This window comes from Strix aluco, chromosome 21 (genome assembly GCF_031877795.1).
Source record: "Strix aluco isolate bStrAlu1 chromosome 21, bStrAlu1.hap1, whole genome shotgun sequence".
NCBI lineage: Eukaryota > Metazoa > Chordata > Aves > Strigiformes > Strigidae > Strix > Strix aluco.
The window spans coordinates 6,213,145-6,240,073 of record NC_133951.1 but is presented as its reverse complement, the minus strand read 5'-3'; the positions used below and the strand labels follow the sequence as shown (position 1 = coordinate 6,240,073).

The window sequence follows — 26,929 nt, the reverse complement described above, 5'->3', positions numbered from 1 at the left end:
CCAGGTCGGACCGTCACACGGTCAGAGCACCCCCTTGGGTGAGGCACTCAAAGACCATTTCCAAGAAAGGATGAGGGTGGGCAAGCAGGAAGCAGAACTCGCTCTTTTAAATGACACCAGATACCTGTTTTCAGGCATTAAAACCAAAGCATCTAGTCTGTATTCTTGTCTTCCAAACTGGGAGGACTGAATTCAAAGTGGGAGCAGAGAGATTAAGAGATGGGAACAAGATGCACTGAGGCAAGAAGCTAAACCCTCCCTGGAGTTCCCCTAAGTTTTACCTCCAAGTCAGCGGCAGAGCGGGGGGCTCAGGAGTGCTAAAGCTACGCCCAGGGGCTGCTCAAGCTGTCTAGACAGCACTCGGGACCGGCAGGAAAAGCTGTAAGACTCCCTAAAATAGCACAGGCCCCATCAGCACAGTGGTGCAGCAACAGCAAGGGGAGGGTCTTGGGGCTGGAGAGAAAACGCTGAGGTTTGATGCTGACGGGATGGCAACCTAGGTCTGGGTTGGTCAGGTCGGGCAGATGCTGTGTCCCCAACGCACCATCCCCCCGCCACCCCTGTGGTTTTATTATTATTTTTAAGGGGGGGGAAGACGGGACATGCTGCCAGGGAGGCCACCGGCCCATGAGAGCCTCTGCAAGAGTCACTAGCTGGTCTTTTCTCCCCCCATTTTTTTTTTTAAGTATATAATATATATCTAATGTATATAAATCCAGAGAGAAGGGGAAGCAGCACGGGGGTGGCTCGGTGGGGGGGTTTCCCTGTGGCTCCCCCCCCAGCATCCCTGCAGCAGGGCAGGAGAAGGAAGGGCCGGGGGGAAATAACAAAAAATAAATGGAGGCAGCTGTTGGCACCCCAGATCGTGGCCACAGACACAGAGCCACTGGCCCCCTCATCCCTGGCTCTGGATTTCCTGGACGCTTTTTGCAGTGCCCAGAGCAAACACGCCTCTTCTCTGGCTTCGGAAATTCAGCCTGGCTTCTTGCACAGACCCCCCCCCAACCCCATCCTCCCTCCCTCGGCACCCCCAGGGCATAGGGGGATTTATCAAGGCGATGCCCCTCCTGTCCCTGCAACTGCCAATCATGGCCCTTCCCCAGAGAGGGGGGAGCTGGGGGGAGGTTTTTTAGTTTTCAAATCAATCTTGCTAAAAAGAAAACAAAAAAAACCCAACAAAAAACAGGGTGAAGGTTTTTTATTAATTTAAAAATAATTAAAAAAAAAAAAAATCACTTTTTTAACACCAGCTGCCCCTGCCTTCTCTCTTTGCTGGGAGCACATCCCTGCAGGGGCACTGAGAATGGGCGTGAGCCCCCCACAAGCCACAGCATTACCAGTGGGGACAGGCCCCCCCCAGGAGGCTGCACCGAGTCCCACGTGCTGCCTGCGCTCTGCCTGCAGAAGCTGCTGCTGCCATCCCCCAAGGGGGCAGCAGAGGGAAGGGGAGACCCCGGAGCCATGGGGGGGCCACGTGAGCACAACGAGGACCCCCATTGTCCTGGGGTGCAGCCCAAACCCCATCCTGCACCCTCACAAAATACTGCGGTTTGCAACCCACCCCCTGGCAGCTTGTGTCCCCCTCCCCAGCCCCATCACCCACCCATGTGATGAGGCCCCCAGGCCTCAGCCCTGCAGGCAGCCCTTTGATAGCAGGGCTGCCAGGCTTTTAGGCAAACCCTGCTCTGAGGTGGGGAGGGGGGTGGGGGGGGTGGTGATGACTTTTCAGTGTCCCCCACTGCAGGAGGGCCATGGGTGGGGGCTCGCTGGCCACCACCTCCTTTCCCCCCAGGCCCAGGACACTGCTCAGCCCCAGGCCCTGACCTCCCAAGCCACTTGCTCTGCCACCCACCCCCCTTTCTATCGACTCCAAACAATGCACCTGGCAGTGGTGGATGAGTCAGGGCACAGCCCCCTCTGTTGTCCCAGCCCAGGGGCCCTTCAGCTGCCTCCTCCCCACCCAAACCACCCCTGGCATCCCCGCAGCCCCCCCCCAGGGACTGCTGCCAGCTCGCCTTCCCTGAGAAAGCAGGGACTTTCTCAGTGCCGGAAAGGCTGGAGTGCATGGGGGAGGGGCTTGGGTGAACCCCTGCTCCTCCTCCCTGGGTCCCTGGAGGTGTTGGCTGCACCCCTGGGGTGGTGGTTTGGGTGCTGGAGGTACTTGGCTGCACCCCTGGGGTAAGGCTCTGGGTGTCAAGAGTACCCTGGCTGTGCCCCTGGGGTGAACGTCTGGGTGTCAGGGGCCCCTGACTCTTTCCCCAGCATAGGGGTCTTGATGCCAGGGGATCCTGGCTGTGTCCCCAGGGTGGGGGCATGGGCATCAGAAGACTTTGTCTTATCTGACGAAGCACCTGCCCCCTTCTCAGGGGCCACTGGTGCTCTCTGCGTCCCCGGGGAGCCAGGCTGCCCCTGTGGAGTCCCCTTGCTGGTCCCGGGTGCAGGCTGTGTCCCTGGTCCCTCAGTCCCAGCGCTGAGCTTGCCCCATGCGGGGCGTCCATGTCTGCAGTGGGGGGCTCGGCGGGGGCAGCCTGGCCCTCACTGCCATCCTGCGAAGAGGAGGCAAAGGGGAGCAGGTTTATGGGCGGAAGTGCAGCAGCAAGGGCCACCCGCCCTGTCCTCAAACCCCCCAGCTCACGGAGCCAAACTCAAGTACCCCAAAGGCAGAGACTGCCCACCAGGCAATCCTCCAGCACCTCCCAGCGCACCATGTTGCTCACCTCCTCCGGGGCTGGGTAGAGGCTCAGCCTTTCCTTCAGATTTTTCTGGGGAAAAAAGGGATTAGGGGGTCCACCCTGGCCACGTAGCCGGGTGAGATGGCACCCACAGGAGCACTGACCCCCTCCAGCATCGCTGCCCAGCCCTGCTGGCACCGTGCCCTGACACCGAGGGACTGGGTGCACCGGTGCCCCGGCCACGCAGCCGCCTCCGTCCCGGAGCAGGATCCGGGCGTGCGCGCGGCCGTACCATGTCACTGTCCAACGCCGTCTGGTCACGGAGGGCTGGCAGCTGGCCGGCAGCGTCCTGGAGATTCCCCTGGAGCGGGACAAGGAGAGGGATGGCAGCCCAGACACAGGAGCAGGATTGAAAAGGAGCATCCAAAAATTAACTTGGGCACAGGACAGAGGGATGCCAGGCAGGGTTGTGGCTGTGTTGCATGGGTAGATCTTTATCTCCTCTCCTTCTTAGCACCCATGTTTCTTTCTTTACAGCTGTTTAGTTAAAAAATGTCTTCGCGTCACTTTGGTTGGTGCATGCAGTTACCTCTTCAGCCTTGGGACACCCTTCCTGCTCTTCCCTCCTGGCACCCTTCACGCCGGGTGACACCCAGGGCCGTGGGGCAGGGGTAGCAGGGTGACACAGAGGCAGGGAGGGGGGGTGAGGGCCCAGCTGCCTCCTGGGGACACCGACAGCAGCTCACCATGCCAAGCGTCTCCTGGATCATCCGAATGTCCTCCTCCATGTGGGACTGCGCCGCCTTCATCCCGCCGATCTCCTCGAGGAGATCCTGGGAGAGCGCCACGGCCTGAGAGAGGGGAGTGGCGGGGGTGAGTCCCGGGGGCACTGCACTGCGGGCAGCACTTACCATTCATCACACCTTCAGCAGCCAAGAAGGGGCAGCAACTCCCCAGAGACCCCCCCCAACCCTGCCCCGGGGGGGGCCCACTGCACAGCCCAAGTAAGCGGGGACAGATCCAGCCCTGCCTCCCCACACCAGGCTCTGTGCAAGACTACTGAAGCCGATCCAAAGGGCAAAGAGCTGCTGCCACCCTCTCAACCACAGCCTGGCCCGCGAGGGCAGCGGCAACCGCGGCTAACGAAGCGGGGAGTGATCAAGCAGGGGCCTGCTCCGAGGAGGGTGAGCTCAGCCACCCGGGGAAACCCTCCCTGCTGCCTTCTCCCTACATGTCCCAGCCCCAGCAGGATCCGGCCCTGCAGCACCCAAGGTGACCGTTTCCTTGAACCTGAGCTTATTTCTTCCCACTGGGGATGCTCACAGCCCCAAACAGCTCAGCGTTGTGCAGGATGAGGCCCCTCTCCGGTCCCCACCAGTGCTGGGTCTAGCCCTTGGGCAAGCCAAGGGGATTTGGGCTGGGAGATGAGGCCCATGAGGTGCTGATGGAGCCTCTCAGCTGCCTGAGGAGCGGGTGCCGTACCTGGCTGTGGCTCAGGAGTGGGGAAGGGAGGGATGGAGAGTGGTAGGGCTGGATCTCCACAGGTGCTGAGCCTTTGGCTGGTGGAGCCAAGGGCACCGGGTGCTGTACTGGACCCACGACTTGCTGATGGCAACTTGGGGAGAACCCAGAGCAAGTGGAGCAGCATTTCAGCCCCAGCTCTTTCTCCCCAAAACCCCATCCCTTTCCCACAGTGAAGCCCCACATACCACCTCGAGCTCAGGCTTAAACCAGACCTAAGGGCACCACAATGGTGGTGCAGACCCCAGAGGAGGGGGTGTCTCACGGGGGGGCACCCAGGGAACGAGGAAGAGCCTCTACCTTGGAGATGCTGCTCTCATTCTCTTCAGTCTTTGCCTTCATCTGCCCCGCGTCAGCAGCCACGGAGGCGTCCTGGGGAGTGCTCACAGTCCCCTGCAGCGGGTCCTTCGCAGGGGTGAGCGACTCTGTGCCTGGGCCTCCGCCCTGTCCCCCTTCTTCTCTCGGGGGTGCCTTGGGGGGCTGGTCCCGCCCCAGGAGGGGGGTCGGGCTGTGCCCTTGGCCCAGGGCAGGCAGGTCCTGCAGGCCCAGGTGCCTCAGCATGGCCTGCAGCAGGCTGTGCAGCGCCGGGAAGTTGACTGCCCCGACCTGGGGCGTCCCGATGGCGATGTCCAGCAGCTGCGACAGGCTGAGTGGGGCCATGGCTGCTGCCTTGCCTGACAGTCCGTTGCATCCTCATGGGGCTGGGCAGCGGGAGCCCCCAGCCTCCTCTCATAGCAGCAAGCCCAGGGCTGGGGACTCAGCCTACAGGGACAGAGAGAAAAGACCCAGGCCCTTCAGCATCGGGGGCTTTCTGGTGGGACCCTCAGCCCCCAAAGGCAGGCACGTGCCTTGCCCGCAGCTGTGCCCCGGCTGTGCTAACTTGCGTACACACAGGGACGCTCTCGGGGAGGTAAAGCCCTGAGGAGAGCACCTCCTCCCAGCCCGGGAACGGCCACCCAGCCCCAGCCTCCTGCAGTCCCTCCTCTACACATCTCCAGCCCAACCCCACTGCTGCCCAGGTGACACTCGGCAGCCCCTACCCCAGACACAAGCACGCTGGGCTCTTCCTTCTCTGGGGACAGACTCGAGGAGAAGACCTTGCGAGGCCTCTGGGAGACAGCGTGTGTCCTGCCACCAGGGCCGGGCCGGGAGGTCCAGCTCCATCAGAAATGGAGGCTTCGAAGTCCAAGCAAGAGCTGCCCTCCCTGTCACAGGCTACGATTCCCCTTCACTTGTCTAGAAACAAGCTCAGAGCATCTTCACCACCAGACTGGGGAAAACCAGCTGAAGAGAAAGCCCTTCGTCAGCTGCAGCCTCTGATGTCTCATTAATAGGAGACAGAGATGCCTGGGGAACTCTGTCAACACTGCTCAGGCAATGCAGGCTTGTCAATGCACACGATTTACAAAGCAGCCACAGCACACACGCTTTGGCCTGACAAATACAACTGGTGGCATCTCAGGGCTCTCCAAAGCCTTTGCCTCCATGAACACAGGCTCCCAGGGCTGCAAAGCGGGGCACAGCCATCCTCCTGCCCAGGGAACACGGGCAGAGCTGGGTGACGATGAGTTGGCAGGGGAGGGCTCACGATCACCACCCTGATCCTGCACCTCTCAGGGGCACAGGCCCAGCAGACCTACCTGAGCCAGCGGGGCAGGGCGCTGCGTCTCCTGCTCTCCTGGGAATGCTCTCCTGGGAACAAGGCTGCGGGGACTGAAAGTCAACAAGTCTGTGATTCAGACAGGCCAAGGGGAACCATTCCCTCCCAGAGGGATGAGGGCCTGGGTCTCCTCGGCAGAGCGAGAAGGGTCCTGCCCCGCTCTGGCAGCTGGGGATGGGGACGGAGGCTCAGACAGGCTTGTCCAGACCCGCACCCCTACCCCACCCCACGCACAGTGGCAGGGACTCTGCTCTGCAGAGTAAGTCTGGGGGCAAAGCACGGCTCCTCCTCCCTCTCCCTCAACTAGGGAGGAGGCTGGGTCCCCTCAGCCACTTGCAGTGGCCTCTGAAGCGATGCTCAGCCTCAGCCGAGGGCAGGAGGGGGTCTGCCTGCACACAGCGCTAGCGGCACGAGTGTTGGGGCAGCACGAACTTAGGCCCACCCATTGCTCAGAGAGAGCAAGTCCCCGGCAGCCCTCTCAAACCCCACAGGCAGCGCTGCGGAGCTCAGTGCGCCCCAGCACCGTGTCCCCACCACACCACGACATGAGGCTTGTTCCGCGGTGCTGAGCCAGGGGAGCGGTGGCCTGCGTGGGCACAGAGACACGAGTGATGCACAGCAGCGCCGCAGCTCAGGGAGAAGCACGCAGACATTCTCCTGCTCGGCATTTCGGGGAGTTTAAAGCTTGGCCGTCCCACTGTGACGCCCCTCCCGTGGAGCACGCCTGAAACGCGAAGGCGGCCTTACCTGGAGCTGCGTGTGCTCGCTGCCTTGTCCGGCACGGCGGCTGCCTGTGGCTGTGCTCCTGGGGAGGCTGCTGGCGGGCTGCAACCAAAAAGCATCCAATGTGGGAGAGCCAAGGAGGCGAGGAAAGACAAGATCCTCTCCCCCAATACCAGTTCCTGCCTGGCAGGGGAAAGCCTCTGTCCCACTCAGCTGTGGCAGGATTCAGCCTTTGGGCTGCAGGGGGAGCAAAGACACCTCAAAACCTCCCTCACCGCTGTTTCTCCTTGCTGCATCCACCCCTTCCCCTGGGCAGCACCAGCCCCAGCCAACACAGCCCTGCCCACGCCACAGGGCTCTCTGTCTGCAATTCGTTTCAGAGTCCCCTTCAGTGGCACAAGTCTGGACCTGGCTCCGTGTCGACTCAGCTGGAGGAGGTGCTTTGCCTCAACTAGGAGGAAGGAAGGGGAATGAAGGCAGCAACGAGGAGCACAGGGAGGAGCTCGTGGGGGTGTGCTGATCCAGGACAGCTCCGCGGGACCCACGGCACTGTGTGTCCTCTTGGCTACAACCGGCAGGAGAGCCCAGAGGTGGGAGGGGACTGCGCGCTGGATCACTGGGACACAGCCCCACGTTATTACCCCAACCCGAGACAAGACAGTGCTTAAAATTCATTTCTCAGATCCGAGCCCAGGGTTTCTGAGAGCTCCTGCTGGAGCAGCTACACGCGGAGCAGATGGGAGCGCTGCGGCCATCAACCACGCCTTTACCTGACAGGAGAGCCGGGATTCAGCCCTTCGCCTGGGACTTCGGAGGGCTTGGCGGTCCTCTCCTGGGCCTTCGCCTGCGCTTGGGCTTTTTTCCGAGCCAAGGCAGCACTCAGCCAGTCCTCCTCCTCCTCCACCGGGTCAGTTTTAGCGGCTGCCTCCTCTGCAGCCAGGAGCTGTCTGGCGGGGCCGGGCTGCCCAGCTGCGGCAGGGCTGGGGGAGCTCCCTGCAGGACTGGCCTTTGCTGGAGACGACAGCTCCAAATCAAAAAATTCTTCACGTTTCAAGCCCAGCCAGCCACTTCTATTTCTGCGGCCCCATGCGGGGTTCTGGCTGGCTGACAGAGGCGCTTTGGAGAGGGGCTCTGCTTTAAGTTTGTTGTTCTTCTCAGCTGAAAACCTGCTGTGAGGAGAAGCAGTCGCATCCCTGTCTGCGAAGGGACACCGGGGACCCTGCCCGCTCTGCTGCAGGGGCAGCGTGCCCGCTGGCTGCAGCTACAGACACACAGAGAGCACAATACCTCAGAGGCTGCCTTCTCGCCGGCCGGCCCTTGGCTGTGGAGGCCACCGTGGGCTGGTATGCTCCAAACACAAAATCGTCCTTGTGCCGACCCTCTTCCTTCTCTGTTCAGACAAGCGGCCTTGAGTCAGCGCCCAGAGGAGCAGCCAACGGCAAAGACTCCAGCCCTCCTCCTCCTCCCCCCCTGCAATTCCCACTGACAGTGCTGCCTCTGGGAAAACACCGCTGGAAACGTCTTGCCCAGAAACCGGCGAGCAAGGGGCCTCCTAGAGTGGCTGTGAAAAACTTTTGTTGGGAATCAGCCCACGGCCAAAGGCAGCCAAGTTACAGCTCCTGTGCAAATGCTGCCAGGCTGCCGCGAGGGCAGAAGGGCATTTCCCCTGTAAGGGCAGTAGAAATCAATCTTGCTCGCCCAGGCCAACGCTGCCACCTCTGCAGCCCTTCCCAGCGTCCCTGGCTCTGCTCACCCAGCTGCTTTTGGTACTCCTTCGCCAGTTTGACCTCCCGGCGCTCTCCCAGGTCTGGCACTTCCAGGGTTCTGGTCATGGAGCCTCGTCCCAGCAACTCATCCAGCTTGGCGCGGGCTGGCCGGACCTCCTCTCTGTTGGGGACACAGCGGCAGATGGGTTTCTCCCGCAGGCAGGGCTGGTCCTCCTCACACAGCCTTGCCAGCCTGCTCTGCCTCTTCTCTGCCACACAAGGCTGCTCCTGCCCCTTTTGGGGACCCACAGGCACAAGCTCAGCATCCCCCACCCACCATGGCGGCACCATCTCAAGACACAAGCCCAGAAAGCAGACGCACCTCATCGATGGAGGATTCCTCTATGAGACGGGGGACATCTGCTGACAGGAGCCCGTGAGTAGCCATCACAGAAATCTTGTAGGCTCCACGCTCTTTCAGGATCTCTGCAGCAGCTACAAAGCTTTCCACATCATCGATGATGTCATCCTGAGAAGAGACAGAAATAACACCAAAACCAGAAGTTTACCATGCCTGCAGGGCAGGAGTGGATCTGCAAGGTACTGCAGCTTTGGCCACAAACATAGCCAAAAAGAATATAATCCCTGGCTACTTCAGCTGCTGTTGAGATTCAAGCACAGCCACGTGCACAACTTAAATCTGTGGACACCGTTTCCCCAATTTACAGACCCTTTTGCTAGTGTGCAGAACAAATATTGTGTCTTGGAAACAAACTAGTCCCTGCACATGCTCACAGGCAAACAGAGCTTATCTTCAGCAAGGTATTTTTTTTCACAGTGATAGCAGCTGCATGTTGATTAGTTACACTGCAGCATGGCACAGCATGTAAGAAAAGCTCAGTGAGCTTTTTTTATGGTTGGTTGGTTTGTTTGGTTTTTTTTTTTTTTTAAATACTTCAGGAGATTTCTCTGCATGTCCTGGATTTGTTGAGTATTTGTACACATCTGATATTTGTAGATTCAAGGGAGCAAGGAGATTTCAGAGCTTAAAGCACTGAAATACGAAGGGTTTTCAGCAGAAAGCTGAAATAACCAAAGCCACCAGCAAAACTGGAGAAAACAGTGGTAACAATCCTGTTCCCACCCCTACACCAGCAGTCCCTCCTACCCTCTGGGATAAAGCAGCTCAAGAAAAGATGCTGGGAGGAAGCCACCCCCCCGCTCCTCTCCATCACACCCATACCACAATGATGGCAATTCTTCCTCCAACGTCTCCAACCACAGTTATTGGCGGTTTCTCCTTGGCCATCATCACTAAAGAAGAAAAATAAAAGCCCAGGTCAGTTAGCCTTGAGTCAAACCGCAACAGCTCCACCACACAAGAGGCCCTTAACTGTGTCTTACTGGTGCACAGATACAGGCACGTGCTTTACATTACCCTGACACCCACCTCAGTGGGGAACCACTCATTTAACCATTGTTTTCCTCCTTAAATGAATAGCACTGCTGCGTAAAGATGAAACTCTCAGTTTCTGTGGGCACCTCGTACTGACCTCAGACACAGTAAGCAAATCCAAATAGTTCACAGATCCCTGTGCAAGGAGAGCTACAAAGCAGCACCTAGTTTATGGGAAACGTCAGTGACTTTCTTTGTGCTCCAGAACAGGACTTGGAATTTAAAAAAAAATGGTATTTCATGACTGGGAACAACAAAGGGACTTCTCTGAGCAACACCTCTCAAAGGGCACATGCTTTACCAGGTGCAATTTTTCACCTGCTGGACTCACTAATTCATCTGAAGGATTTGTGACTCGCACTGCAGCTTGCTTGCTTTCTCTCGTATCACCAAACACACAAGGCTCTTTCAGAGGGCATAAGCACCTTAATAATATCTGCTCAGGCAAAGAAAGCTTAAGGAAATTTACAGGAGCAAATTTGCTGGTGTTTTTTTTTTTTTTTAAGTGGATTAATGGAAAGAGCAGGACAAAATTCAGTTCAAACTCAGTTCTACAAGCTCAGTGCAATCAACAATTTGAAGCAAAAGGATGCATGGATGAGCTGTGCTATCCGACACACAGGGAAGAGATGTACTGGGAAATAAGGTTCCACTCCCTCCTGACTCTACTTTTGCACTGACATGGTTCATGGAAAAACTACATGTGTAGCAGGCTTTGTCCTTTATCCTGAAAGGCTTCCAGCAGCACTATAAAAAATAACAGAGAGATGAACTAGGATGCACTGAGAGTGTCCAGACGTAACACAGTCTTCAGACTTGCACCGAACAGCAACCAGCCTCTGATACGGGCCAGGGACTTGCTGTCCATAAGCCAAACCTCTCGCCTGCCAGAGGTGCTGGTTTACACAGGGAATGCGGTACAAAAACTCCAGCACGGACAGGACACGGTGATGGGCATGCACGTGTCATTCGGTGATAATCTGGGCTGATCCAACCACTGAAGCAAAGAGGAACATCCAGCATTTTGTAACACTTCCCTGGCCCACCTGCACCCCCCAGATTTTATGCTCTCTACGGGGAGTGCAGCAAAGTGTCCTACCAACGCACTTTGTGCCTCTCCTCTTTGTAAGCTCAGGTCTTGCCAGGATTCTAGCCACAGAGGCTTCTCAAGCGCCAAGTTTTGGACACCCTGGCTAGCAAGACTTCTCCCCTTTAAGATAACCTACTTCAATATAATACTTGAGCAGCACGAGAACACAAGCCATCGCCTGTCTGAATATTGATTTCTGCCCTCCTGGGTCAGAGAAGTCCTACACGAAACTCCCCATCCCGCACAGCAGGCTGATCCAGTAGCATTCCCACAGCTCAGTGACTGGGAATGCCTGGAGCGCAAGCACAGCTGGGTGAGTGAGTCAGGCTGAGGGGTGGGATGGAAGCAATTATAAGGACCACTCTAGGGAATGGCACTCGGAAGATCTCGCGATGTACGGAAAGAGTAGTTACAACCTCCCCTTCTTTCCTTTGTTACTAAATAAGGTAATGGGTAGGCCTGTAATGCCGAAGGCGCACCCACGGAGGAGGTGCTTAGCGAGCATATATGTGCAAGTTGGGCAGTTCAATAAACTGACGTTTTGTAACCACCACGTTGGTGTCTGTACTGATGTCCCCGAGAAGGTCTTAACCCCCTGCGGTATCTGGCCCTGCGACCTGAGCGCCACCAACAGGTGGATAGGCAGGCTTAAAGATGCAGAGCCGGCTACAATAAGTGGTGGCCCCGACGTGATCTACAGTTACCGTCGTCGGTGCCCAGCAGGGGGTGGAGGAGCTCCACGCAGGACGGGAGACTCCGCGGCCAGCGCGCCATGGATGCCATAATTCAGGTACTGAAAAGATGGGGCAAGCAACATAAGGCTTCTGTGAAGTCGAAGACACTGAAAGCTATGCTACAAAATTTGATGGGGCTCGGCGTGTTGCCGGAGCCAATAGACGGCACGAAGCCGGGGCTCTGGCCGCAGATAGAGGCGGTGCTGACGGAGCAGGCCAAGCTGGGAAGGCCAGAGCACTTAGTGGCTTGGGGGAAGGCAAACGCGATGATGATAGCTACCCCGGAGGAGCAACAGGCATGGCGCGATGCGAAGAAGGGTCTGCGGGGTCTCGCGGAGGAGACCACCCAAACGGAGGAGCTCACGGCGAGCTCTGACGATGAGGAGGGGGAAGACATAGTAGGGAAGCTAGAGGCGTGGCCCATAGAAGGCAAGCCATCGGGGGGGAGACGGGGGCGGAGAACAGGGGAAGAAGGGTGCGATCCCGTCTGCGCCCCCAGCACCCCCCCTGTGTACCCTTGGGAGGAGATGCAGAGGGTGGAGACCGACGTGCGTAAACAAGAATCAGCAGAAAAGGGGCGCGCGAACACGCAGCGTGCAGCGTTCGGGGGTGGATATGGGGGCGGTCAGGCAACCACAAGAGCAGGGGCAAGTCGCCCAAGGGCCGGGCCAAGGAGGGCAACCTGGGCAGGACTCGCTCCTTGATTGGTTGCCGGGCGCTCCTCAAACCCCCGTGCGTGCCCGCCATGGAGTGCAGTGGGGCCGGCAGAGCCTCGCCATATAAGGGAACTGAGCGACCCGTTCGCTCATTGGCGGGAGCCAAGGACCCGGATAGGGTCGGATGGCGAATCGGAGAGCGACGAAGCAGAACATGACCAAAAATGGAAGCATGAGGGAGGTTGGGGGGCGCGGCCCAACCAGCGGGAGGTCCACTGATGGTTAGAGCCGCCCGGAGGGAATGAAAGGGCTGACGACGGAACTGGCTAAACTATCCGCTGCAGTTAGAACAGGCGGCTGGTGGGGGGGGGCTTGGCGCCATCCCCTGCGCCGAGGACACCCACAGATTGGCAACGTATAGCCAAGGAGTGCATTATGTCGGGGGTGAAGCTTGAGCCTGCAGCAATACATGCCTACCCAGTCAGGGTTACCCCCACAGGGCAGCAGGAGTGGTATCCGCTTGACGCGAAGGCCGTGCAAACCCTATTTAAGGCAGTTGCTGAACACGGCTTAGGACACCCAGAAACAACTTTGCTCTTAGAAACCATTTTGGCATTGCCACTGACCCCCTCTGACATGCGACAGCTGGCGAAAGCGGTGTTAAAACCAGCAATGTATTTGCTGTGGAAGGAGGCATGGGGAAGCCGAGTTACTGCTGTAGTCCATGCGGCCGCCAATCAACAGCACCCCTTACACGGGCCTACCCATGACCGCCTATTAGGGCGGGGTGCTTTTGCAACGATGCCGGCTCAGTTACGACTGCGGCCCAGAGAATTCACGGCCGCTACCGAAGCTGGCAAACAGGCCTTTATGGACGTAGCCAAATTGGAGAAGAAGGAGCCCGCTTGGACCTCCATCAAGCGGGGGACAGGGTATGAAGAACTCGCCTGTCATTTGCCAGCTATACGTGGCCAGGGCCATCGCACCCTTAAGAGAAGGTGAGCCTAACCACCATGTAATACACTATATGGACGACATACTACTAGCGGCACCTACAGAACAGCAGGTAGAACACCTGTTCCAACGCGCCAAGGCCTTACTTCAACGACATAATCTGAGCATTGCCGAAGCAAAAATTCAACGTGGTACGCGATTACAATACCTGGGCATGATGTTGACAGGGAACAACATAAGTCCGCAGCCAGTGGCTCTCACCCCGAGCGTTGCCACTCTCCATGACGCTCAGAAATTAGTTGGGGCCTTACAGTGGCTCCGCACCTTTGTCTGCATCCCCTTGGGATTTATGAAACCCTTTTATGAACTACTAAAAGGCGAACACCTGTGGGAGCCCAGAACACTCACGAAAGAGTGTCAAAACAATTTGGAACTCATACAGGCTATCTTATGACAGCAGCAGCCGTTGCAGCGATGGGACCCGACACAGTCAGTCGCAGCAGGCTGCTTCATTTCTGAACATGGGACAGTAGGCATCCTGTTCCAAGGCACACATGGTAAGCCCGTGCCCTTAGCCTGGGCTTGCCAAAATACCAACAAAGCTGCTTTTGTCACCATTGTTGCTGTTTTGGCTCTGTTACACTTTGGAAAGGAACCTGATACGATCCTCGTCTGCTGGAAGCAACAGCTATGGGAAAATATGGTTGCTCGTTCTGAAGATTTACAATGTGCCACCTTTGACTTTCCGGGCTCCATAACAACAGGAAAAGGCCTACAATGGATTACGCACCTGAAAACGCTCCAATTACAACTTACCCTACCTCTATCAATGCGCCCTCTCCAAGGCACAACATGGGAACTGGGGGTACCAGCAAGGACAGAATGGGGGTGTTCCTGTACCTCTTGCTGGGGTACAAATGCTGGGCCTGGGGGATGCAGGATTCCCACATTTTTCAGGATGAGTTTTGTCACAGCTGCCCCGAGGACAGGGACACGCTCGCCTCGGCCCTGTGGGCACCTCCGAAACCTGGCAGCTGCCTGTGGCTGCCCAGGGCAGGCAGGGATGGGAGGCGAAGGGCGCAGGCACCCGTAGCTGCCATCCCAACCAGCCCTCACACCGGTTTCATCACTTCGTCAGCGCTAATTACCCCCCTGCCCCTCGCCAGGAGGGCAGGTCACAACCCAGCTCTGCGGCACCGCGTGTCACACCCCTGCCCAGGGGGACGAGTCGCCGTTCCCCACCCTTGCTCCAGAAAACCTTTGCACCCACATCCCAGTTTTGGTTCGGGAGGCCTCCATCCTGCAGGTCCCCCTCCTCGTGCCTCCTTTAACATCGGGAACCTGCTACCGGTGGGAGGAGAAGCCATCGCCACCCCCATCGCACTCACTTCTTCATCCCAGCTGCATCGTCAGCCTCCGTCAGCGGCTCCTTCTCCTTGAGCTGCTCCAGGATGCTCCTCCAGTGCTCCTCCAGCTGCTGCCGGAAAGGCCCCAGCTCCAGGCGGTCCAGCTACGGACAGACACACACCCTCAGCCAGCTGCCCCGGGCTGGGACATCATGTTCCCCATGAAAAGCCAGGAGGGGGGATCCTCAGAGGGATGCTGCCTTAGGCTGCCAAGCCCCGAAGGTGCCAGTTTTGCGCAGCGGGGACGTGCCACCCCTCACCTCGGAGTCCATCTCTTCACTGAGCTGCCACTGGACCTGGTGCCAGCCCTGCTCCTGCCCTGTCACCCGGCTCAGCGTCTCCTGGATCATCTCATTCAGCCGCTCCATGCTCGCGTCAAACTGGGTGCGACTCACTTTGCCGGCCAGGGCGGTTTTGTCTGCTTTCTAGCAGCGGGGAAAGGCAGGAGAGCAGTGAGGAAAGGATGGAGGGATGATGGGCAGGGCCAGCTCGTGGCAGGAGGACAGGGAGAAGTGGCTACGTGGCCCCACTCGCCCCATCACCCCTGTGGGGCTGGTCACACCAGCTGAAGGGACCCAGGGGAAGACAGAGGCACCTGGGGAAGGAGCCACAGCCAGTCTGGAAATCCTCCCTCCCCCAGGCCAGTTCTGCCACTGAGCCCCCAAGGCACAAGGGGTGTTTGTCACCCTGCCCAGCACCCCCTTGGGTGGTGCCAGGACCCCCCAAGGCCATACCACATCAATTCCCAGCACCAGGTCTTCCTTGTTCGCTTTCTCCTTCTCCAGCCTCTCCAGGGACCAGAACAGAGCCTTCCAACACAGAAAAGCATCCCATGACACCGTGGCAGGGTTGGAGCTGCCTCCTGGCCAGCTGAGCAACCCCCGCTCCCCCCACCTCACCCAAACCTCCAGGAAAGGTACATTGAACCTCCACAGGGCTGCAAGGTTTGGGGGGGTGCAGACAAATCCCTTGTGGTCCCCAGCCTGGGGTCTGCCTGGAAGATACTCTGACCCTGAGGGGGTTTCAGCCACCTACCTCGCTATCTTTCTCCTTCTGGTGACGGTCATTCAGGAGGTTCCCGGTGACAGAGTTGACCTTCTCGTAGTCCCCTTGCACCTGCGTGATGGTGGCCTGGATGCGCTTCAGCAGCTCCTCGTCCTGCTTCAGGGAGGAAGATGACAAGGTGGTGCTGTGCAAGGCGGGGCTGGCAGCCCCCATGGGGACAGACCCAGGTTACTTGCCCGGTGGCCATGGGCTCTCAGTGCCAACAGGACATTTGCATCAAGGCTTTAATTTCCTTCCATGCTGCTCACTTGTACCAACTAATCTGGGAGGCGGTGAGGGGCTCCCCCACATTACAGCAAAGCACAACCAGCTGGGGGGGTGCTGGCAACCCCCTCCCAAGCCCTCCATGCCGGCATCTCCTTACCTGGCTCCTCCCTGGCAGCTGCCTTACCACCTTGCCCACTGCCTGCCGCGACATGAAATCGTCCACCACCTCCTGGAGCTTCTCGTAGCACTGCAGGAGCTGCCCCACCTGCTTGCTGATGTCCCCGCTGCAGACGGGGCACGCTGCCTGCGCCTCTGCCTGCTCCTGCCCTGTGCTCGCCACCATCGCCCTCGGCTCGCCCAGCTGCAGGAAGGGGAGAAGGAGTCGGCTCTGAGATGAGGTGGATGCAGTCAACAAATCCGGGTGCTGTGGAGGCTCGATGGCCCCAGCCAGCCAGGGGATGTGGCTGGAAACCCCTCCAGGACCACCCCACCGAGCTGTGGCGGTGGGAGCGCTGCCCCTGGACCTCACCTGCTCCTGCAGCTCATCAGCCGTCTTGGCCACCAACCGCTCCAGCGTGGCCTTGGTCATCTCCTGCTGCTCTTCCAGCTCCTTCAGCTTACGCCTCATCTCCTGCAGCGTGGACCTGGTCAGTGAGACAGGGGCACAGGCAGGCTTAGCCTCCACAGGGCCACTCAGGGGGTGTCCCTTGTCCCCCCGTGCTCCTCCTGCAGGGTAGGAAACCCTGTCCCGTCCTTTTACCCCAGTTGCAGGGTGATCTGCTCGCTGACATCCCCTTTCCAGTTGGCTCCAGCTACCTCCAGCTTTCCGACGGCATCTTCCAGCTGCCTGATCTGGGAAAGGCAGTGGTGGATGAGTCAGGGCACAGCCCCCTCTGTTGTCCCAGCCCAGGGGCCCTTCAGCTGCCTCCTCCCTGCCCAACTCCCCCTTGGCATCCCCGCAGCCCCCCCAGGGACTGCTGCCAGCTCACCTTCCCTGAGAAAGCAGGGACTTTCTCAGTGCCAGAAAGGCTGGAGTCCATGTGGGAGGGGCTTGGCTGAACCCCTGCTCCTCCTCCTTGGGTCCCTGGAGGTGTTGGCTGCACCCCTGGGGTGGTGGTTTGGGTGCTGGGGATCCCTGGCTGCACCCCTGGGGTGGTGGTTTGGGTGCTGGGGGCCCCTGGCTGCACCCCTGGAGTGGTGGTTTGGGTGCTGGGGGCCCCTGGCTGCACCCCTGGGGTGGTGGTTTGGGTGCTGGGGGCCCCTGGCTGCACCCCTGGAGTGGTGGTTTGGATGCCAGGGGATCCTGGGCTGGGATCTTCCCATCATGCATAAGGAGGGGTCGCAGCATCCCTTGTCCTGCGGCCACGTGTGGCCAGAGGAGCTGAAACCAGCCCCTGTCCAACCCCCCTCCCAGGGTCTGTGCCGGCCCCGTGCTGCCACGCTCTCCCTGACACCCCCTGGCCTCCATGAACCCCTTTTTGGCCCCGATGGCTCCTGACAGGGAGCTTGTGGCCCCCAAAAGGGTCTGGGGGAGCCCACACTAAAGGAGGAGGATGATGACGCTCCGTTGCTGCTGAAGGTGGTGGGAGATGGGGACCGCGGTGGGAAGGGTGGCAGCAGGACATGGCTTTAACGCCAAAAGCGAATCCCCCCCCCAAGCCCGCTGGTTGGCTATCGCTTATCCCGCGGGATGAGCATCACTGAGCAGGTTTCCTTATCTGCTCATGGATTGTCACCCCCTTGTCCCTCTTCCAACGCTGCCATTGATGGAAAGAGGAAGGCACTGACCCCACTGCTGCCGGGCTCGGGGCAGCTGATGATTCCCACCTCCGGAGCGAAGCACCATAACCCCTTCTCTGCCCCCAGCCCTGGGGACACACATCCCCTCCTTTCTCTTACGCCACCCCCATTGCTTGGGGCTGCTTTTCCCCAGCCCCCTTCTGCCACCCCTCACCGTCAGATGGGAGAAAGGTGTGCTGAGACCTGGCATAAGTCGTGTCACGAATGGAGAGGTACTGGGCAGGGAAACTGCAGTCCCTAGAAGAGACATGGCGGGGGGACCTGGGGGTGTCATGGCTGGGGACATGTGGCCGTGTGGATGGGGGAGCCGGGGCTGTCCCAGCCCCAACACAGGCAGCTGCCAGGTTTCGGAGGTGCCCGCAGGGCCGAGGCGAGCGTGTCCCTGTCCTCGGGGCAGCTGTGACAAAACTCATCCTGAAAAATGTGGGAATCCTGCACCCCCCAGGCCCGGCGTTTGTACCCCAGCAAGAGGTACAGGAACAGCCCCGTTCTGTCCTTGCTGGTACCCCCAGTTCCCATGGGACTGGGGTGCTGTGCGTGCCTGTGGTCGTAGTTCCCATAATGGTGGTTTTTGGGTGCTCCCCTCAGTGGATTCTCCGGTGCCTAATATGAGGTGGAGCTTTTTCCCAAGCGGGAGCCCACAACCAACTGCTCTCCCCCATCGTACCCCCTTGATTTTGTAGTCAGCTGGTGGGTTGTGACCTTGTTGGGGTGGGGTGGGGTGGGGGGTAAGCCAGGCTCAAAACCCTGCGGTTCCCCCCGCAAATACCATACCTCATTACAATGCAGTGCCCAGCACCTTGCTGCTGCCTGCCAGCTGCCTGCCTGTGTGCAGGCAGGGCTGTATCCCCCCCAGGAACTCACCCAGCCCTTTCCCCGCCCCCCCCACAGGCAGCTGCTGGCCCATTTTCACTGCCTGTCCTGCGACCGGCCCCTCAGCATGCTGGTGCCTGGCCCGTGAGTACCGTCTGGCACCGGTGCATCGGGGGGTGCGTGGGTGATTCGGAGGAGAGACGGGTGCTGGCAGTGCCCCGCTGTGCCCGGCACGGGGGTTAGGGTGTCTGCCTGGGGGGGTGCAGCCCTCCTGAGCCCCTCCCTGGGGGCAGTGGGATGCCAATGGGGTACAAGCCTGTGGGTTTTGGGGCACTGCCCCGAGCTGGGGTGGGTCGTGTGTCCCCTGTCACCCACCCACGGCTCCTGCCCTCCCCAGGCACATCGTGGCCATCCCGTACATGCCACCGCTCCCCCCCCCACCTTGCCGGGCGCTCCCATACTGTCGTGGAGCTGGAGCAAACACGACAGCACAGCCAGAAGTAGGGGACACAGGGACCCGGCCCCTGGGGTGCAGGTTGGCCCTGCCCTGGAGAGGGAGAGCCCTTCCCAGGGTGGGGCTGAAGGGATGCAGGGGGGGCCTGGGCAGGGCAGGGGAGCAGAGATGTGCTGGAGAGGGGTCAGCTGTGCTTGTCCCCGGTCTGTGGAGTTTTACAGCCCTCCCTGCGCTGCCCTGTCTAGCCCAGGTCTGTGTCTCAGTGGTGCTGAAGCCACATGTGATGAGCTGTGTCTGGTCTCAGCCTGACCTCAGGCTTCACGGGGGAGTCAGCTGCCTCCTGTGAAACGAGTCACTGAAATTAAACACTGCAGCTGGGACAGCCCAGCTCCTGCCTCCTGGTGTCCCTTGCGTAGGGTGCAGGGACCTGCCATGGCCATGACCAGCTCACCAGGGCCACGGGGAAAGAGCAGATCCAGCACAGCTGGACAGGCATGGGTCTCCTTCAGCAGTCGGAGGGCACCTGGGAGGGACATACCTTGGAGATGCTGCTCTCATTCTCTTCAATCTTTGCCTTCATCTGCCCCGCGTCAGCAGCCACGGAGGCGTCCTGGGGGGTGCTCACGGTCCCCTGCAGCGGGTCCTTCGCGGGGGTGAGCGACTCTGTGCCTGGGCCTCCGCCCTGTCCCCCTTCTTCTCTCGGGGGTGCCTCGGGGGGCTGGTCCCGCCCCAGGAGGGGGGTTGGGCTGCGCCCTTGGCCCAGGGCAGGCAGGTCCTGCAGGCCCAGGTGCCTGAGCATGGCCTGCAGCAGGCTGTGCAGCGCCGGGAAGTTGACGGCCCCGACCTGGGGCGTCCCGATGGCGATGTCCAGCAGCTGGGACAGGTTGAGTGGGGCCATGGCTGCTGCCTTGCCTGACAGCCCGTTGCATCCTCGTGGGGCTGTGCAGCGGGAGCCCCCAGCCTCCTCTCATGCAGCAAGCCCAGGGCTGGGGACTCAGCCTACAGGGACAGAGAGAAAAGACCCAGGCCCTTCAGCTTCGGGGGCTTTCTGGTGGGACCCTCAGCCCCCAAAGGCAGGCACGTGTCTCGCCCGCAGCTGTGCCCTGGCTGTGCTAACCTGTGCACACACAGGGACGCTCTCGGGGAGGTAAAGCCCTGAGGAGAGCATCTCCTCCCAGCCTGGGAACGGCCACCCAGCCCCAGCCTCCTGCAGTCCCTCCTCTACACATCTCCAGCCCAACCCCACTGCTGCCCAGGTGACCTGGCTCCGTGTCGACTCAGCTGGAGGAGGTGCTTTGCCTCAACTAGGAGGAAGGAAGGGGAATGAAGGCAGCAACGAGGAGCACAGGGAGGAGCTCGTGGGGGTGTGCTGATCCAGGACAGCTCCGCGGGACCCACGGCACTGTGTGTCCTCTTGGCTACAACCGGCAGGAGAGCCCAGAGGTGGGAGGGGACTGCGCGCTGGATCACTGGGACACAGCCCCACGTTATTACCCCAACCCGAGACAAGACAGTGCTTAAAATTCATTTCTCAGATCCGAGCCCAGGGTTTCTGAGAGCTCCTGCTGGAGCAGCTACACGCGGAGCAGATGGGAGCGCTGCGGCCATCAACCATGCCTTTACCTGACAGGAGAGCCGGGATTCAGCCCTTCGCCTGGGACTTCGGAGGGCTTGGCGGTCCTCTCCTGGGCCTTCGCCTGCGCTTGGGCTTTTTTCCGAGCCAAGGCAGCACTCAGCCAGTCCTCCTCCTCCTCCACCGGGTCAGTTTTAGCGGCTGCCTCCTCTGCAGCCAGGAGCTGTCTGGCGGGGCCGGGCTGCCCAGCTGCGGCAGGGCTGGGGGAGCTCCCTGCAGGACTGGCCTTTGCTGGAGACGACAGCTCCAAATCAAAAAATTCTTCACGTTTCAAGCCCAGCCAGCCACTTCTATTTCTGCGGCCCCGTGCGGGGCTCTGGCTGGCTGACAGAGGAGCTTTGGAGAGGGGCTCTGCTTTAAGTTCGTTGTTCTTCTCAGCTGAAAACCTGCTGTGAGGAGAAGCAGTCGCATCCCTGTCTGCGAAGGGACACCGGGGACCCTGCCCGCTCTGCTGCAGGGGCAGCGTGCCCGCTGGCTGCAGCTACAGACACGCAGAGAGCACAATACCTCAGAGGCTGCCTTCTCGCCGGCCGGCCCTTGGCTGTGGAGGCCACCTTGGGCTGGTATGCTCCAAACACAAAATCGTCCTTGTGCCGACCCTCTTCCTTCTCTGTTCAGACAAGCGGCCTTGAGTCAGCGCCCAGAGGAGCAGCCAACGGCAAAGACTCCAGCCCTCCTCCTCCTCCCCCCCTGCAATTCCCACTGACAGTGCTGCATCTGGGAAAACACCGCTGGAAACGTCTTGCCCAGAAACCGGCGAGCAAGGGGCCTCCTCAGAGTGGCTGAAAAACTTTTGTTGGGAATCAGCCCACGGCCAAAGGCAGCCGAGTTACAGCTCCTGTGCAAATGCTGCCAGGCTGCCGCGAGGGCAGAAGGGCATTTCCCCTGTAAGGGCAGTAGAAATCAATCTTGCTCGCCCAGGCCAACGCTGCCACCTCTGCAGCCCTTCCCAGCGTCCCTGGCTCTGCTCACCCAGCTGCTTTTGGTACTCCTTCGCCAGTTTGACCTCCCGGCGCTCTCCCAGGTCTGGCACTTCCAGGGTTCTGGTCATGGAGCCTCGTCCCAGCAACTCATCCAGCTTGGCGCGGGCTGGCCGGACCTCCTCTCTGTTGGGGACACAGCGGCAGATGGGTTTCTCCCGCAGGCAGGGCTGGTCCTCCTCACACAGCCTTGCCAGCCTGCTCTGCCTCTTCTCTGCCACACAAGGCTGCTCCTGCCCCTTTTGGGGACCCACAGGCACAAGCTCAGCATCCCCCACCCACCATGGCGGCACCATCTCAAGACACAAGCCCAGAAAGCAGACGCACCTCATCGATGGAGGATTCCTCTATGAGACGGGGGACATCTGCTGACAGGAGCCCGTGAGTAGCCATCACAGAAATCTTGTAGGCTCCACGCTCTTTCAGGATCTCTGCAGCAGCTACAAAGCTTTCCACATCATCGATGATGTCATCCTGAGAAGAGACAGAAATAACACCAAAACCAGAAGTTTACCATGCCTGCAGGGCAGGAGTGGATCTGCAAGGTACTGCAGCTTTGGCCACAAACATAGCCAAAAAGAATATAATCCCTGGCTACTTCAGCTGCTGTTGAGATTCAAGCACAGCCACGTGCACAACTTAAATCTGTGGACACCGTTTCCCCAATTTACAGACCCTTTTGCTAGTGTGCAGAACAAATATTGTGTCTTGGAAACAAACTAGTCCCTGCACATGCTCACAGGCAAACAGAGCTTATCTTCAGCAAGGTATTTTTTTTCACAGTGATAGCAGCTGCATGTTGATTAGTTACACTGCAGCATGGCACAGCATGTAAGAAAAGCTCAGTGAGCTTTTTTTATGGTTGGTTGGTTTGTTTGTTTTTTTTTTTTTTTTTAAATACTTCAGGAGATTTCTCTGCATGTCCTGGATTTGTTGAGTATTTGTACACATCTGATATTTGTAGATTCAAGGGAGCAAGGAGATTTCAGAGCTTAAAGCACTGAAATACGAAGGGTTTTCAGCAGAAAGCTGAAATAACCAAAGCCACCAGCAAAACTGGAGAAAACAGTGGTAACAATCCTGTTCCCACCCCTACACCAGCAGTCCCTCCTACCCTCTGGGATAAAGCAGCTCAAGAAAAGATGCTGGGAGGAAGCCACCCCCCCGCTCCTCTCCATCACACCCATACCACAATGATGGCAATTCTTCCTCCAACGTCTCCAACCACAGTTATTGGCGGTTTCTCCTTGGCCATCATCATCACTAAAGAAGAAAAATAAAAGCCCAGGTCAGTTAGCCTTGAGTCAAACCGCAACAGCTCCACCACACAAGAGGCCCTTAACTGTGTCTTACTGGTGCACAGATACAGGCACGTGCTTTACATTACCCTGACACCCACCTCAGTGGGGAACCACTCATTTAACCATTGTTTTCCTCCTTAAATGAATAGCACTGCTGCGTAAAGATGAAACTCTCAGTTTCTGTGGGCACCTCGTACTGACCTCAGACACAGTAAGCAAATCCAAATAGTTCACAGATCCCTGTGCAAGGAGAGCTACAAAGCAGCACCTAGTTTATGGGAAACGTCAGTGACTTTCTTTGTGCTCCAGAACAGGACTTGGAATTTAAAAAAAAATGGTATTTCATGACTGGGAACAACAAAGGGACTTCTCTGAGCAACACCTCTCAAAGGGCACATGCTTTACCAGGTGCAATTTTTCACCTGCTGGACTCACTAATTCATCTGAAGGATTTGTGACTCGCACTGCAGCTTGCTTGCTTTCTCTCGTATCACCAAACACACAAGGCTCTTTCAGAGGGCATAAGCACCTTAATAATATCTGCTCAGGCAAAGAAAGCTTAAGGAAATTTACAGGAGCAAATTTGCTGGTGTTTTTTTTTTTTTTTAAGTGGATTAATGGAAAGAGCAGGACAAAATTCAGTTCAAACTCAGTTCTACAAGCTCAGTGCAATCAACAATTTGAAGCAAAAGGATGCATGGATGAGCTGTGCTATCCGACACACAGGGAAGAGATGTACTGGGAAATAAGGTTCCACTCCCTCCTGACTCTACTTTTGCACTGACATGGTTCATGGAAAAACTACATGTGTAGCAGGCTTTGTCCTTTATCCTGAAAGGCTTCCAGCAGCACTATAAAAAATAACAGAGAGATGAACTAGGATGCACTGAGAGTGTCCAGACGTAACACAGTCTTCAGACTTGCACCGAACAGCAACCAGCCTCTGATACGGGCCAGGGACTTGCTGTCCATAAGCCAAACCTCTCGCCTGCCAGAGGTGCTGGTTTACACAGGGAATGCGGTACAAAAACTCCAGCACGGACAGGACACGGTGATGGGCATGCACGTGTCATTCGGTGATAATCTGGGCTGATCCAACCACTGAAGCAAAGAGGAACATCCAGCATTTTGTAACACTTCCCTGGCCCACCTGCACCCCCCAGATTTTATGCTCTCTACGGGGAGTGCAGCAAAGTGTCCTACCAACGCACTTTGTGCCTCTCCTCTTTGTAAGCTCAGGTCTTGCCAGGATTCTAGCCACAGAGGCTTCTCAAGCGCCAAGTTTTGGACACCCTGGCTAGCAAGACTTCTCCCCTTTAAGATAACCTACTTCAATATAATACTTGAGCAGCACGAGAACACAAGCCATCGCCTGTCTGAATATTGATTTCTGCCCTCCTGGGTCAGAGAAGTCCTACACGAAACTCCCCATCCCGCACAGCAGGCTGATCCAGTAGCATTCCCACAGCTCAGTGACTGGGAATGCCTGGAGCGCAAGCACAGCTGGGTGAGTGAGTCAGGCTGAGGGGTGGGATGGAAGCAATTATAAGGACCACTCTAGGGAATGGCACTCGGAAGATCTCGCGATGTACGGAAAGAGTAGTTACAACCTCCCCTTCTTTCCTTTGTTACTAAATAAGGTAATGGGTAGGCCTGTAATGCCGAAGGCGCACCCACGGAGGAGGTGCTTAGCGAGCATATATGTGCAAGTTGGGCAGTTCAATAAACTGACGTTTTGTAACCACCACGTTGGTGTCTGTACTGATGTCCCCGAGAAGGTCTTAACCCCCTGCGGTATCTGGCCCTGCGACCTGAGCGCCACCAACAGGTGGATAGGCAGGCTTAAAGATGCAGAGCCGGCTACAATAAGTGGTGGCCCCGACGTGATCTACAGTTACCGTCGTCGGTGCCCAGCAGGGGGTGGAGGAGCTCCACGCAGGACGGGAGACTCCGCGGCCAGCGCGCCATGGATGCCATAATTCAGGTACTGAAAAGATGGGGCAAGCAACATAAGGCTTCTGTGAAGTCGAAGACACTGAAAGCTATGCTACAAAATTTGATGGGGCTCGGCGTGTTGCCGGAGCCAATAGACGGCACGAAGCCGGGGCTCTGGCCGCAGATAGAGGCGGTGCTGACGGAGCAGGCCAAGCTGGGAAGGCCAGAGCACTTAGTGGCTTGGGGGAAGGCAAACGCGATGATGATAGCTACCCCGGAGGAGCAACAGGCATGGCGCGATGCGAAGAAGGGTCTGCGGGGTCTCGCGGAGGAGACCACCCAAACGGAGGAGCTCACGGCGAGCTCTGACGATGAGGAGGGGGAAGACATAGTAGGGAAGCTAGAGGCGTGGCCCATAGAAGGCAAGCCATCGGGGGGGAGACGGGGGCGGAGAACAGGGGAAGAAGGGTGCGATCCCGTCTGCGCCCCCAGCACCCCCCCTGTGTACCCTTGGGAGGAGATGCAGAGGGTGGAGACCGACGTGCGTAAACAAGAATCAGCAGAAAAGGGGCGCGCGAACACGCAGCGTGCAGCGTTCGGGGGTGGATATGGGGGCGGTCAGGCAACCACAAGAGCAGGGGCAAGTCGCCCAAGGGCCGGGCCAAGGAGGGCAACCTGGGCAGGACTCGCTCCTTGATTGGTTGCCGGGCGCTCCTCAAACCCCCGTGCGTGCCCGCCATGGAGTGCAGTGGGGCCGGCAGAGCCTCGCCATATAAGGGAACTGAGCGACCCGTTCGCTCATTGGCGGGAGCCAAGGACCCGGATAGGGTCGGATGGCGAATCGGAGAGCGACGAAGCAGAACATGACCAAAAATGGAAGCATGAGGGAGGTTGGGGGGCGCGGCCCAACCAGCGGGAGGTCCACTGATGGTTAGAGCCGCCCGGAGGGAATGAAAGGGCTGACGACGGAACTGGCTAAACTATCCGCTGCAGTTAGAACAGGCGGCTGGTGGGGGGGGGCTTGGCGCCATCCCCTGCGCCGAGGACACCCACAGATTGGCAACGTATAGCCAAGGAGTGCATTATGTCGGGGGTGAAGCTTGAGCCTGCAGCAATACATGCCTACCCAGTCAGGGTTACCCCCACAGGGCAGCAGGAGTGGTATCCGCTTGACGCGAAGGCCGTGCAAACCCTATTTAAGGCAGTTGCTGAACACGGCTTAGGACACCCAGAAACAACTTTGCTCTTAGAAACCATTTTGGCATTGCCACTGACCCCCTCTGACATGCGACAGCTGGCGAAAGCGGTGTTAAAACCAGCAATGTATTTGCTGTGGAAGGAGGCATGGGGAAGCCGAGTTACTGCTGTAGTCCATGCGGCCGCCAATCAACAGCACCCCTTACACGGGCCTACCCATGACCGCCTATTAGGGCGGGGTGCTTTTGCAACGATGCCGGCTCAGTTACGACTGCGGCCCAGAGAATTCACGGCCGCTACCGAAGCTGGCAAACAGGCCTTTATGGACGTAGCCAAATTGGAGAAGAAGGAGCCCGCTTGGACCTCCATCAAGCGGGGGACAGGGTATGAAGAACTCGCCTGTCATTTGCCAGCTATACGTGGCCAGGGCCATCGCACCCTTAAGAGAAGGTGAGCCTAACCACCATGTAATACACTATATGGACGACATACTACTAGCGGCACCTACAGAACAGCAGGTAGAACACCTGTTCCAACGCGCCAAGGCCTTACTTCAACGACATAATCTGAGCATTGCCGAAGCAAAAATTCAACGTGGTACGCGATTACAATACCTGGGCATGATGTTGACAGGGAACAACATAAGTCCGCAGCCAGTGGCTCTCACCCCGAGCGTTGCCACTCTCCATGACGCTCAGAAATTAGTTGGGGCCTTACAGTGGCTCCGCACCTTTGTCTGCATCCCCTTGGGATTTATGAAACCCTTTTATGAACTACTAAAAGGCGAACACCTGTGGGAGCCCAGAACACTCACGAAAGAGTGTCAAAACAATTTGGAACTCATACAGGCTATCTTATGACAGCAGCAGCCGTTGCAGCGATGGGACCCGACACAGTCAGTCGCAGCAGGCTGCTTCATTTCTGAACATGGGACAGTAGGCATCCTGTTCCAAGGCACACATGGTA

General features: G+C 58.3%; 4 protein-coding genes across 4 annotated transcripts; all 4 read right to left on the bottom strand.

Moving 5' to 3' along the window:
• Positions 1–6,582: 6,582 nt before the first annotated feature.
• Positions 6,583–10,798, bottom strand: LOC141933273 (fas-binding factor 1 homolog). Its single transcript, XM_074847797.1, has 7 exons — positions 10,070–10,798; positions 9,526–9,835; positions 8,665–8,811; positions 8,330–8,463; positions 7,864–7,966; positions 7,347–7,745; positions 6,583–6,759 (listed from the first exon to the last, which is right to left on the bottom strand). The coding sequence occupies exons 3-7, from the start codon at positions 8,667–8,669 to the stop codon at positions 6,597–6,599; spliced, it is 804 nt and encodes a 267-aa protein (XP_074703898.1). The 5' UTR covers positions 8,670–8,811; positions 9,526–9,835; positions 10,070–10,798; the 3' UTR covers positions 6,583–6,596.
• A 3,758-nt stretch (positions 10,799–14,556) lies between these two features.
• LOC141933272 (glutamine-rich protein 2-like) lies at positions 14,557–15,796 on the bottom strand. The gene is made up of 4 exons (XM_074847796.1): positions 15,614–15,796; positions 15,313–15,387; positions 14,839–15,003; positions 14,557–14,682 (listed from the first exon to the last, which is right to left on the bottom strand). Exons 1-4 carry the CDS (start codon positions 15,794–15,796, stop codon positions 14,557–14,559), a joined length of 549 nt encoding a protein of 182 aa, XP_074703897.1.
• LOC141933271 (uncharacterized) lies at positions 15,680–17,900 on the bottom strand. Its single transcript, XM_074847795.1, has 4 exons — positions 17,805–17,900; positions 16,611–16,702; positions 16,380–16,494; positions 15,680–16,211 (listed from the first exon to the last, which is right to left on the bottom strand). Exons 1-4 carry the CDS (start codon positions 17,898–17,900, stop codon positions 15,888–15,890), a joined length of 627 nt encoding a protein of 208 aa, XP_074703896.1. The 3' UTR covers positions 15,680–15,887.
• Positions 17,901–19,916: 2,016 nt separating this feature from the next.
• Positions 19,917–22,790, bottom strand: LOC141932975 (fas-binding factor 1 homolog). The gene is made up of 6 exons (XM_074847226.1): positions 22,720–22,790; positions 21,858–22,004; positions 21,523–21,656; positions 21,058–21,160; positions 20,541–20,939; positions 19,917–20,034 (listed from the first exon to the last, which is right to left on the bottom strand). Exons 2-6 carry the CDS (start codon positions 21,860–21,862, stop codon positions 19,917–19,919), a joined length of 759 nt encoding a protein of 252 aa, XP_074703327.1. The 5' UTR covers positions 21,863–22,004; positions 22,720–22,790.
• Between the last annotated feature and the right edge of the window lie 4,139 nt (positions 22,791–26,929).

What these genes read in the sequence shown, in the direction of transcription:
- LOC141933271 (XM_074847795.1), bottom strand. Translation starts at nt 17,900, where the DNA reads ATGTCTCTTCTAGGGACTGCAGTTTCCCTGCCCAGTACCTCTCCATTC. An exon ending in CAGATCACCCTGCAACTGGG is followed by an intron (nt 16,495 to 16,610) that starts GTAAAAGGACGG and finishes CTCACTGACCAG; the next exon opens with GTCCACGCTGCAGGAGATGA. An exon ending in CTGATGAGCTGCAGGAGCAG is followed by an intron (nt 16,212 to 16,379) that starts GTGAGGTCCAGG and finishes CCCTTCCTGCAG; the next exon opens with CTGGGCGAGCCGAGGGCGAT.
- LOC141932975 (XM_074847226.1), bottom strand. An exon ending in GGAGTACCAAAAGCAGCTGG is followed by an intron (nt 21,161 to 21,522) that starts GTGAGCAGAGCC and finishes TTGTCTGAACAG; the next exon opens with AGAAGGAAGAGGGTCGGCAC. An exon ending in AATCCCGGCTCTCCTGTCAG is followed by an intron (nt 20,035 to 20,540) that starts GTAAAGGCATGG and finishes GTGTGTGCACAG; the next exon opens with GTTAGCACAGCCAGGGCACA.
- LOC141933273 (XM_074847797.1), bottom strand. An exon ending in GCGAGAAGGCAGCCTCTGAG is followed by an intron (nt 7,746 to 7,863) that starts GTATTGTGCTCT and finishes TTCTCCTCACAG; the next exon opens with CAGGTTTTCAGCTGAGAAGA. An exon ending in AATCCCGGCTCTCCTGTCAG is followed by an intron (nt 6,760 to 7,346) that starts GTAAAGGCGTGG and finishes TTCCCCTGCCAG; the next exon opens with GCAGGAACTGGTATTGGGGG.
- LOC141933272 (XM_074847796.1), bottom strand. Translation starts at nt 15,796, where the DNA reads ATGGGGGCTGCCAGCCCCGCCTTGCACAGCACCACCTTGTCATCTTCC. An exon ending in AGAAGGAGAAAGATAGCGAG is followed by an intron (nt 15,388 to 15,613) that starts GTAGGTGGCTGA and finishes CTGTGTTGGAAG; the next exon opens with GCTCTGTTCTGGTCCCTGGA. An exon ending in GTGAAGAGATGGACTCCGAG is followed by an intron (nt 14,683 to 14,838) that starts GTGAGGGGTGGC and finishes GTCTGTCCGTAG; the next exon opens with CTGGACCGCCTGGAGCTGGG.